The 13,048-nt window shown below is 36.5% G+C and overlaps 1 protein-coding gene across 1 annotated transcript; it reads right to left on the bottom strand.

Annotated features, from left to right (window-relative positions):
- Nucleotides 1-7,435: 7,435 nt before the first annotated feature.
- LOC146701548 (uncharacterized) lies at nucleotides 7,436-13,048 on the bottom strand. Its single transcript, XM_085467820.1, has 10 exons — nucleotides 12,934-13,048; nucleotides 11,720-12,590; nucleotides 10,226-10,344; nucleotides 10,015-10,137; nucleotides 9,288-9,353; nucleotides 9,078-9,166; nucleotides 8,302-8,407; nucleotides 7,999-8,104; nucleotides 7,789-7,850; nucleotides 7,436-7,695 (listed from the first exon to the last, which is right to left on the bottom strand). Exons 1-10 carry the CDS (start codon nucleotides 13,039-13,041, stop codon nucleotides 7,603-7,605), a joined length of 1,743 nt encoding a protein of 580 aa, XP_085323946.1. The 5' UTR covers nucleotides 13,042-13,048; the 3' UTR covers nucleotides 7,436-7,602.

Here is a 13,048-nt window from a genome sequence, read left to right as displayed (position 1 = left end):
AAGATTACATTTCCAGACCATAGTTGATACAGCATTCTTACACTGCTGCAAATATAGATACAGACACCTCAGACAGTTTTAGTGTATGAGAAACTGAAGCAAAGGACACAGCAAAGGGACACCTGCAAATATCTGAGATCTTAAGTTTTAGCCCACTCTCGTGTTATAATCATGTTTGCTCCCCATCTTCAACGTTGGCTAAAACAAAACCGAACAAAGAGAAAAACATGTTGCATTTCTACTTAAATGAACAAACAAAGGCTGAGCCGAAGCTGTCAGTTTAAAGAGACAGAGACACCTATCCGCCCTTTTTTAATTACTTTATAGTACGGAAACTATAATCATGCCTAAACAAAAGTCATAAAAACAATCTTGTCATTTACCTGTAAGACCGAAAGGCTAAAGTGCAAATACTTGAACACCACACCTTGTTTGAGATTTAAATGTACAGTGTGTATCTAATAAAGATCCAGTTATTTGATTCTTGGACTGTACTAGTGTCCTTCACATGATTTTAAATAAGCCATACTTATTCATGCTGGGCTTTGTTGTAGTCCCTCAGTTTACCCACCTGTAAGCATTTGGCTTACAGGGAATACCTGTCCATGTACCAGCCCAATTTAACTGTAACTTTGGCCAACTTAAATATTCACCAATGTGACAGTGTAATAGATCCACTTTGAACTCAGTTGCTCAACAGAGTTTGTCCTCATGCTCGTTGTATTCACTGAGGTTCTCTTTTTTTAAATATTATTATGTTTTTTTTACACTTTGCTGTTGTTAGATAGTGACAGTGAGGATGAGGATGGACAGGAAAGCAGGAAGAGAGAAGGGAAAACATGCAGCAAACGGCCACAGGTCGGCCCAACCCGGGCCACTGCTCTCTGGCCGTACAGCATGTGGTCACCTGCAAACCCACTGAGCTAAAACTTTTCTCTGTTTTTTTTTTCAGTTCCAGTCCAAAATGTTTACATTGAGCAGTCAGGAGAAAGCATCATCTGCAGGTCAGAGGGGATCTCCCCTGAACCTACGCTCACCTGGTCTACAGATCCTTCTTCCTTCATTGAGCCAAAACCCCATGTCCAGCAGAACGGACAACTTTACAGCATCAGTAGTTCTCTGACACGCTCAGAAATTGATGCTGGTTTAAATTATATCTGCACTGTCAGCACAAGAAAAAGCAGAAGAACAGCAACTTTATTTAAACTCAGTGAGTATCTGAGGAAGAGTCGCAGTAACTATACAAACTTGTTTGTGTATTTGTCTTATTTTTTGGACTCATTTATTAGAATCACAGTTAATGACCAGATATTTTTAGAAACTGGAATCAATTTTTTTTTATGTCACATGTACTTTTCTTTGATATCATTTCAGCTAATGTCACTGGTTCTGAGTCTGAAACAACAATCCAGTGCTCTGACTCAAAAAGTCCTGTAACTCGTTTCATCTGGAGATTCGACCACAGTCAGATCATCGTGACTGAGAGTGAAGCTGGAGGATCTTACACAGCTTCAGAGGAGTGGAGGCCGTATGTGAAGAGTGTTTCAGAGACAGGAAGCCTCACACTACAGAACCTATCTACAGATAAGAAAGGAATATACACGTGTGAACTCATTAATGTTGATGAGACACTAATAAAAAATACTTTTCTTCAGATTACAGAAGGTATGATCAAGTCAGGGAATAAGGAAAGCTTCTTTGAGTAGAAACTGTTTCATGTTTGTGTATGGTCTGAAAATGTTTTACGTTTTTTCCCCCTATTTTCTTTATTGATTTTGAAATATCACTTGTTGCTTGTTGTTTCACTACTATTGCTACAACTCCATTTATTATTATTATGATTTCTGTGTTCTTCAACTAGTGTAACAAGCAAAGGATGCTTATAGTGTTTGTATTGGGGTAAATTCATGTGGCTTGATTTTTTTTTTCTATCTACATCATGGAGACCCTGAAGAAAAAGTTAGTGAGTTATCAATATAAACACTGAACCAATTACACTGACATTAACTTAAAAATGTAAGTAGTTTTTTTGGTAAAACAAAAGTTCCTTCTTAGTTTAACACTGAGTGGTTGCTTTTGTTAGACTGATTAAGTACATTTTAAAAATTATTCCCTGCAGACATTGTAAAATGAGGCCTAATTATAGATTAAAACAAATACAAGGCTGAAAAGTCGTCACAACTCATGAAAAGGATAAAAGTAAAACATTTAATGTAAGCAGAGACATAAATCTGACCTTGTTTTTGAAAGCTGCATCAACTGCAAAATTTTCTTTTTCAGAGAAATCACGTAGTAATGCCATGATCATAGGTGTGGTGGTTGGAGTAGTTGCAGTCATTGCTGCCATAGTGCTGCTGCTTGTCTGCAAAAACAAAACAGGTAAAACACTGTTCTGGCTCCTGCTTCTAATTTATGGTTTATACTTTATTTATTGATTTATTGACAATAATGTCTTTTACACTTTTGCTTACAGCCGAGAAAAACAAAAATAGGGATGACAAGAAAAACGAAAAAGAAAGCACACCTGCTGAAAAGAAGAGTTTGTCTGGAACTGTTTAGTGATTTAATGCCCGCAAATCTCTAATGGAGCCACTGATGAGAAACTAAAGATGATGATGGACAGAGGCCGGACAGTGAAGTGAAGTTTTTTTTCATAAAAATAAAAAGTATTCTGACTGAATGCTTTCAGTCACAGTTTTAAAGACTTAACCAAAGGTTGCTGTATCTACACTGTTTAATGAAGGAGAAAGACACATTGCACTTTGACAAAAAGGGTGCCACAAGACATAATTCTACAGTACAAAATGCTGTACTACATTTCCTTGATGGGAGAGACTTGACAGACAGGATTATAGTGACTGAGTCATCACATCTTTAAAATAAAACAAACAGAAAAACACTGAAAACACATTCTTGAAAACTCAACGTTTGGGGTACTTTCTCATTCTTTTTACTAATCGTTTTGATGTCAACGCGTCAAAAAGAAGAAAAGAATATGGAACAAAAAATATTTGACTACGTGCTCTGATTAAGCTCTGGGTGCTAAGTCATATGGGGTGAACAGAAATTACACAGTTTTCTCCTGGAGTGTCCATCCATCCGGCTACTTATTCCAGCAACTACAGGGCAAGAAGCAGGGACAGGTCGCCAATCTGATGTAGGGCTAACACAGAGAGACAAACCACCATTCACACTGGGATTCATACCTGTACACAATTTAGAATTAGCAGTTAACCTAACCCCACTAACAGTCCCTTTGGACTGTTGGAGGAAGCTGGAGTACCCAGAGAGAACCCTTAAAGACACACTTGTATGTTTTGGATACTTCCTAAAACAATATATGAAAGTAATGAGAAAGTGGCCACTTTCACGAGTAAATCATATAAGCCTGATATGATTTACTATATGAAGCAAGCTAAATCTGATGCAAGACTTTTATGTTTTTTTCTATGTGAACAATGTGAGAAACATACTTTGCCGCACCTGCTGTTACTCTTTATTTGTATTTGCTGATTACTGTATACATGTATTTGATATATGGATGTAAATTAAGATTTTAAAAGTTAGATGAAGTTCAGTCTTTATATGAGACATAATCTGACTGGAGTCTGATTAATGTTGTACATATTACAGAGACATAATGTTGCAGTGATAGCTCCTCTTTGTGGAGCTACAGCTATGAGTATGAAAAAACTACTACAGTAGTCATCTTGTTTGGTTTCCAGATATAGAAGTTCAGTGAACAGATAAATAATGAAACCAAATGTATGATAGAAAAAAAACCCTCAGGGAGAAATACTTTATATTATATATTTAAAATGAATAATGACAAGTTGATCAGTCAGTTTCATAGTCACTTCCATTCTTTGCTTGTTAGGTTTGGATTCAAAACACTAAGACTGCAACAGCTTGATGTCATGGAAGCATCCATGTTTCAGACATACAGTCTGTGGTGAAAAGTAAACAGCATGATAAATGAAAAACAAACAAAACAACAACAGCTGTCACATGATTGAATAAAACATACAACCAAATGCAAATCCTTTTAGATCTGCATTCTTCTCTTCTTACAAATATGCCTGAAAGAGAACAAGACAGATGTTTATGTTAAGGTGAAATGTTTTTTTTAATATTATTTTATTAGTTTTGACTGTAAAAGTAAAGCTTTTCTCATTTTCTCTTCCTTCTTTTGCTGCAAGTTTAAAATTACTACTTAAACAATGAATTACAAGCACAAGTACTGTTTAAATGTAAATATTATGTATTAAGTTAAATTTTTTTGTTTTTACTTTTTAATAATATTAGAGAGAATTATTCATTACATTTTGCAAAAAATCTGACTTTAAATATTATTAATTATTAAAATATTTTACCCTTGGTGTTTTAATTGTTTCTATAAGTGCATTTAAGGTTTTATTCATAAAGTGTTTAAAGGTACTCAGAGAGGGTAACCAAGACAAATTTTTGTCAATCTTTTGCAAAAACACTGGATTACTGGATTCTGAGAGCTCATTCTGATCCAAATATTAAAATTGGGGTGAATTAACATATCTCATCCGGAGATTCAACTAAAGCCAGATGATTATGACACAGAGCTAAGGGAGCTTACTCAGCTTCAGATGAATGGGGTCAATGTGTGAAGGATGTTCCAGAGTCCGAGAGCTTCATACTGTAGAGCTTATCTTCAGATCAGTAAGAAATATTTGCGGACTCACAAATGCTGACAAGACATTTAAAACAAACACCTTTCTTGAAGTTATGGACGGTAGTATTAAATCATTTTTTTAAAAATAACATGGATGTTCCACTATACATTTAAGGGCAAAAAAATGTTCCACAAAAATTTTTATCAGTCAACTGTTGTGAAAATCTGAAATAAATTGAGGTGAACACAGCCGGTTTGTCTTTGGGTTTTGCAAAGAAGTCAAACAACAGTAGAGACAGTATGGCAACAGCCTGCATGTTTTTGAACAAAGAATAATTGCAGCATGGATTCATTAGCAATCATTCAGGATATTTCAGCATTTAATGCTTGTGCAGCTCTGGGATAAAAGCAGCTTTTCAGACTGTTTGTCCTTGTTTTAATTGATCTACACAAACTGCTTGATCCATTATGGTATTATGTGTACATAATAGGTGAATTATGTTTAATTTGCTTCTTTAGTCTTCTTAATAATTCAAGTATGTAGGGTATATGCCTCAGGCAAGAGTAAGGAAACTTAGTATAAGTATTAATGCCTTTACACACTGGACAAGTAATATTTCTGTAAATATTTTGTGTTTAAAAATATTCTTCAGTCTCACCTATTCTTAATGTGGCTATTCACAATGACTCCGTAATTTCACAGGACATATTTGTGACATTTGTTTTTTGAACAAAGCTTGATTTTTCCTGATATATAAACAGAACACAAAAATAAGACAGATCTGAATGAATGAAATATTCTTACTAAATACTTTATTCATTATATAGTTAAATGTGCGCCGAACAAAATCACACAAAAATTATCAATGGAAATCAAATGTAGCTACCCATGGAGGTCTGGATCCAACTTTGATGTAATGTCCTTCAAACAAGTCAAAATGAGGTGCAGTAGTGTGGTGGCCTCCATGTGCCTGTATGACCTCCCCACAATGCCTGGGCATGCTCCTGATGAGGTGGCAGATGGTCTCCTGTGGGATCTCGTCCCATACCTGGACTAAAGCATCCATCAACTCCTGGACAGTCTGTTGTGCAATGTGGCGTTGGTGGATGGAGCAAGACATGATGTCCCAGATATGCTCAATTAGGTTCAGGGAACGGGCGGGCCAGTCCACAGCATGAATGCAATCATCTCGCAGGAACTGCTGACACACAGCAGCCACATGAGGCCTAGCATTGTCTTACATTAGGAGGAAGCCAAGGCCAACCACACCAGCATATGGCCTCACAAGGAGTCTGAGGATCTCATCTTGGTACCTAATGGCAGTCAGGCTACCTCTGGCATTTCTTTGGGAGGGCTGTGCCCCCCCCTTTGCACAAAGGTGGAACAGGAGTCTTTTGCATAAGCAGATTATTTTAGTCTTTTGCATAAACGGATTCGACCACTCAGATAACTGCATTGGCAACAAGTGTGCTCAAAAACTTGCACCGGTGATATAAATAAATATTAAAAAAAAAAAAAAAAAAGTAAAATTATATATATAAAAAACCTCAGACACAGCTATATTAGGGTGACCCACCGTCCCCTTTTCCCGGACAGGTTCATTGTTCACGTTCCGTCCGGGGCGTCTGGAGGGTTTTCGAGATGGATAAAAATGTCGGTGTTTTCATATATTCCGATAGAGGACCCATGTGTGTGAAGTCATCCCCGAACCGCTGCTTTGTGAGTGCTTGTTCTGCGCTCACAAACGGGACAGACAGCGCGCAGCAACGCGCCCAATCATGTTTAAAAGATCCCAACGGCCAAGTGCATCTTTTCAGACGAACTGCAAAAAAAAAATTTCCTTCGTAAAGACCGAGTAATGGTAATTTTTCTTATGCAGATGAAGCATTATTTCATATATAGTCAACCCTAAGCTATATGCCGATCCAGTTAAATCAACTTCCTGAAATGCTTTTCTCTGTCTCTTTAGATGTGGTCCCAACTCTGTCTCCTCACAAGAGACTCACCAGCGGATTAAAATCCCCAAATGGACATTTCTGTTACACGCTCCTGATGTTCGCACACAGACGTGCGACAGTAGTTACCCCCGTCAAAAATTGTTTCCCCATTCACGGGAGCGCGCAAAGTAGGAGGAGCCACTTGCCCAGCTCCGTTCTGTACGCTACTTGTCACTGATCTGCAGTCGACGCGATAAAGAGTAAAAGCTGGAAAACAGCAGACTCGATGAATTTAATATTAGTTTCGTGATATTGTAATGTGCCGTGTGGAAGACAGTTTACCTTATAATGTACACTGAAATAACCTGCTGGGAATACTTTGTCTAGAAAACGACTTTGATACTATAATACTGTAAAACCAGATGCGATCATGGAAACACGTCGCTCTCCAGTGAATTTACACTCGGTTTACACTTTGTAGCGAAGCTATCACGAATGAGTTTATTTGCAAAATCAATCTCAGTATAACCAATAAGTACAGTAAATTTGGAGAAGATGTCTTATTCACAGCAAAAGTTATGGAGGGATACAGATTTTATCAGGCTGTGTGGCATCGGCTGCCAAAATGTGTGCCCCCCCCCCCCATCTGTAATCCATATTGCCTTTGCCATCACAAAGGGTATATTTGCCAAATAAGTCACAGTATAACCAATAAGTACAGTAACTTTGGAGACCATGTCTCATTCACAGCAAAAGTTATGGAGGGATACAGATTTTATCAGGCTGTATGGCATCGGCTGCCAAAATGTGTGCCCCCCCCATCAATAATGCACCTTGGCGTTGCTATCACGAAAGAGTTTATTTGCAAAATAAATAACAGTATAACTAATAACTACAGTAACTTTGGAGACCATTTGGTTTTTTAGACTTTTTAATTTAACATCTACATCTATATATGTAGATATGTGTTCTCGACAATGTGTGCCATAAGAACACTAGCTGTGGACCTTTAGTGTCAACTATGTACAAGCGAGACAAATAAACACATCTTCTGGTGGTGGGCTTTTCACGCAGAGCTGGTGGAACCACCGCAAACACATCTCACACTGAATCTGTAAAAAAATAAATAATTACAAATCCCAATGTTAAAATTTCATTTATGGGAATTGATCATAACATTTAGCAGTCTTTCTTGATGTCATTACCCATTTGTTGTCAGTTTCATGCTCTTCTTCCCCGCAGAAATGACAGATGTTTGTCAAGTCATCTGTTTTAAAAAGTGAAAAAATAGCACATAGAGTATACTACCTACTGCACTTATTACTTCATTCAAACAACTATATGGTTTGTTTCTACAGCCATCATGATGAAAATATTCATGATGTGAGAACACTGAATGGTGGAAAATGAGTTACCTGTCTCTAGGAGAAGAGTGGTGGCAATTTGCAGCCTGTGTGTGTTTATGGCCTTTTTTGTAGACAGAAAGTCTATTGACTCTTTTCGCAAGATCTTTTCAGCAAACTGAAAAAGAGATTCGAAGATGACTAAATAGGCTAATATCGTAAATGTTATTTTATAGTAATTTGTTTCCTGTGAATCAATTTCTTTCTTTTATTGTGTAATTATCTTATATTCCTTTTCCTGTCATTAACATTTATTACAACACAACATTTCCAATATTCTCGTATATATGTATGTATTACGGTTAAGACTCGTACTTTCAATGCAAAGACTCCACATGAGGTAGCGTCCACTTGTTTTGGGTGTTTGACTGTGTCACAAGTCCATCTTGAGACGTTGCATCCTTTTTTTCGCATGAATGCCCTGAAAGACAAGTACAATAAAAACAAATAACATGTTTTAAAATTTTGGTGACACAAGAAGGTGAACAGTATGGAGAGCTTAAGTGTCTGTTGAACATCAAGTTAAGAACTGACCACATGTTTTGTTAAAATCATTACTTTTTAAAAGTCTACAACGCATTTCCGTGGACAATTACTTCTGCTTTTTTTCCCGTTTCCGCCCATGATATAGAAATCAATCACTTACACAGTACACTTTGAAGAGATGTGGAGGAGGAGCAAAGATGAAATTCACACATGTATAACCTATGTGAAATTATTTTAGACATTTGTCTGATGTTTTAGTGCTAAACCTCCGCAACACTTTATGCAACTACTAAACATTATTCTCCCCATGCTATATTTTCTAATGTAAAAACATCATCTCATACAGACATCAGGTCCTCAAATAAACATTGAAACATGGGGAGACTTCTCTTTAAAGGCAAAATTAACCCATAACACCACAATATCAGAAGGCCAACACAAAAATTCAAACCTGTTGCTGCTATTTTTTTAATTTTGAGTGCCAATTTTTTTTTAATTTTTTTTGATTGACATCATACTTATAATTGTCATAATAAACACATAAATAACAACAGCAACAAAGCGTTTAATAAAGGGTCAAAATAAATTTCAACATTTATCCTTACCTTGTTGATTCCAAACAATTTTGGATACCTTGTTTAGTTTCTCCGAGTGGATCAAGATACAGTGACTTCTTTTCTTGTGGGTAAATGACCTACAGTAAAATTATGTGGAGAATTACATGTAATAATTCAAGAGTTAAGATTATCTGCATGCCATGCATTTGTCTTATAAAACTGATTTGATGAATATTGTAAATGCAATTATTTTTTTACCACTAATGTCCAGTGATGATGTTCATTTACAATTCCCAGAATGACTTCATGCTCCATGGGTTTGATCTTAAATTGAAACAAAACAATAAAAATATTCACTTCAGAAAGAAATGCAATAACATGTTGTTTAGAGTCCTTTTTTATTAAAGCAATTTATGATATATTATATATCATCCACTTATAAAGTACTGTGCGAAAGCCATGATTCACCCCTCATTTCTTTAACCTGTGCAAGAAGCTGGACTATCTTATATTTTTTATAAGTGGTTTTGCACATTACTTCCTCCAAGACTAATAAAGGTCTTTCTAAGGATTTTTTTTGGACATGGAGTTCATTTTCAATCATTTTCAATGCGATCCTTTTACCATCTGCAGAATAATGTTTAATGCTTTCTTAAGCCTCTTTAACAGTGACGTAAGAATCACTTGATAATAAAAAGGTACCTATTAAAGAGATGAAGCAGTGTTGATGATTTCAAAAGAGATATTAGCCCAAATGTTTGAAAATTTCAAATCAAGCATTGATTGGAGTGTGTACAAAAAGAGGAGGAAACCAGACAAGCAGAGAACAAAAGAGAACTGTCAAGTCTGATAAACTATCCACATCTACTAACCCCAGTCTCAATTTATTCTTTCAGCATAAGCTGTTATCCAATCTAAATCTGGATGTGGATATGATCAGAGGTACTTAAACAATACACACAAGATTCTTTCTAGAGATACCTACCTTGAGTCTTGGAGCTTTTCTCTTCCAAATGGCAGTCATTGAAAATGAATCAATGAATGCTGCTTTTGCTGAATTATGACGATTGCATTGTCTCACCATGATCTCAAGATATGCATTAATAGACTGCGAATACAAAATGTAAACATTTGTTAACTGTTGTCAATGAATAAAACACTGATAGTTGCATTGTTGTCAGTAAAGATCAATGTACCTCACTTTCCAACTCCATGTCTGGACCAATTTGTTGGATATCCCAGTAGAATAATTTGTAAGCACCAATTCTGGAGAGTAGAATGTGAGGACTCTTTCCAGCCCAGGCATCCATTATATCTACAAAAAGTAATGAGAAAAAGAGATAAGTCAGCAGGACTAAATGTAAATCAAAATTTCAAATGCATAATTTCTTATGTAGTTGTCTGACAAAAGACGTGTTTCAGGGTAAATACTTTTAAGACGCTGATAAAATGGGCACATGGTTTAACATTGTATTTTGTAAAAAAAAAAAGGAGAACTTAAATTTGCTTTTATTTGGGGGTAAAGTTACACTTACAATGTTCTACAAAGAAATTTAAATAAATTCATATTAATAAAAGAAAAGAAATTTAAATACATAGCAATAGAAATGCTCTTGCCCCCTATCATATCTTTTTCCAGCAAAAACACCTATTACAACAATTTTTTAAAATTATGTTTAGTTGCAGCTACATGACTATATTTTAAAATACTCAGGCTCAAGGCTTGCACCTGTGGCCTTTACTATTACATAACCTTTTCTGGAAAAATGTTATTTTTCTCCTCCAAAACTAGTTTTATTATCTGTAAAATAGAGTGTCAATTTTTGGGCTGTTAAAAGCAGCGTCTTAAAGAGTATTTGATCTTTCGAACTGTTGCTGGCAGGCAGTCATCATCACAACATTAATATACTTCTTGTAGTGGGCATTCTATGTCACTAGCAGCATATATGACAGCAATTTTGGAAAAGAAGAAAATGAAGAACATACACTACTAGTCAAAATTTGGGACACACCTTCCCATTCAGTGTTTTTCTGTGTGTTCATGCTTTTCATGCAGTGACAATCATCTTAGGTGACTACCCCATGAAGCTCACTGACAGAAGGCCTAGAGTGTGCAAAGCAGTGATCAAAGCAAAGGGTGGCTAATTTGAAGAATCTAATATATAAAATATATTTTTGGTTCTTTCATACTTTTTGGTTTACTACATCATTTGTGTTAGGGTTAGTGCTCCATATGTGTCCATTCATAGTTTTGATGCCTCGAGTTCTAATCAACAATGAATCTACAAAATAGACAAGGAAATTAAGAAGCAACATTAAAATGAAGGTGTGTCCAAACTTTTCACTCTTAGTGTACATCAGATGTACAATATCAATCATGAACATTCTGGGTTACACAACAACAAAAGAAAGATTCACAGTTTTGAAGGACTCACTTTTTCATTTGTGTAATTTTACACATGTGGCTTACATCCTTTTACAAGTTTTCTATAATGTTTTGCCCCATGAATGTTTTTTTAAAGCATTAACATATTGTTAAATTTAAATATTCTGTTAGGAAATATACCTAACAAAATCTTTTTAAAGGTGTAAAATTTCCTATGCCATGATCTACAGAGTAATGAAACAAACACTGTCATAGGTACAAAAGTCCTTTTTTAAAAAAATAAAAAAATATTATATTTATTTACATTTCTCTGCAACTGTTGGTTCTATGGTTTGTGCTGTAGATTGCTGGGCTGTAATCTGTGGAGCTGAGGCTTGTGTGGTTGTAGCATTTGGAGCTGTGGTCTGTGAGGCTGGGTCTGCTGTTGTGGTCTGTGAGGCCTGGTCTGCTGTTATGGTCTTTGAGGCTGGGTCGGCTGCTGTTTTGGATTCGGTTTGTAGAGCTGTAGCGTGTTCTGGTGCTGTAGCACTTGTGGCTGGTTCTGGTGGTTCGTTGTCTTTCTGTGCTGTTGCTCCTGACTCTGGTTCTGATACCGTTATTGGTATACCTTGTGGAACTGGAAATGGATGTTTAGTTTGAACTGGTAGTGATGTAAGTGATGCCATTGGTGCTGTAGCCTGTGTAGCTCTAGGAGGAGGTGCTGGTGCTACCGCCACTGGTGCTGCTGTAGCCTGTGAAGCTAGAGCAGATGCTGGTGCTGCTTGACCTGGTTGTGCTGTTAGTAATGTGGCTGCTGTTTTCTTTAAACCCCGGTGTGGCACTCTTGGCATGCTGTCTTTGCTTAACTTTAGTTGGTCAATATTTACTTTTGGAATGATTGTCCCATTGGAATCCTGAAGATCTGCACTTTTACCTTGGATTGCTGTAATAATGTAAGGGCCTAAAAAGTTTGCTTCAAGTTTCCCCCCTTTCCTCTGCTGGCTTCTTATGTTAGCTCTTAAAACTTTGTCACCAACTTTGAAGACGACATCTCTCTTCATCATTTTTATTTTGCCCTTTGTTTTTTCCTGAGCTTTGACCACGTTGTCCTTCACCAGTTCCAACAGTTTTTGATGCTTTTGAATGTCTTCCGACACCTCCTCCTGCCCCACAATGTCTTCCACAGTCTCATCAACCTTTGAATCAAAAGACATGTCTATCATTACTATAATTTGTGTAAGATACACAGATAATACATAAAAGAACTGAGAAATACAGTGAAAATTTACATTAAGTGTCTTTGGTAAGGTTTTAAGACACAATGTATTTCTGGCAAAGCTTCAGTGTATCCTGGGATTGATTGGACATGAAGAAAACTGTTATTGAGGGGTGGAACAATCCATAGAAATATTCAGTGTTGTTGTCCTTTTATGGCGGTGACATAGCATCCATTGAAACTGATCTGCCTGCGCCTCAAAAACTAAAAAAGTTTCATTGTGTGGAATTTCCGTGTAGTTTGTCACAGACAAAAAGACATACCATGAACTCTTCTGGGATTTCGGAAGGATAGCGAGCCTCTCTGCCGAACATTAGGTAGTAAGGCGAGTATTTGGTGGTCACTTGTTTTTTAGTTCTGAGTCCAAACATTACAGCA

Source organism: Copadichromis virginalis, linkage group LG9 (genome assembly GCF_057382275.1).
Source record: "Copadichromis virginalis isolate Kocher_CV1m ecotype Utaka linkage group LG9, C_Virginalis_male_GT1.1, whole genome shotgun sequence".
In the NCBI taxonomy this organism is placed as follows: domain Eukaryota; kingdom Metazoa; phylum Chordata; class Actinopteri; order Cichliformes; family Cichlidae; genus Copadichromis; species Copadichromis virginalis.
Note: the sequence above shows the minus strand (reverse complement) of the source record. Positions and strands in the feature narration are given on the sequence as shown.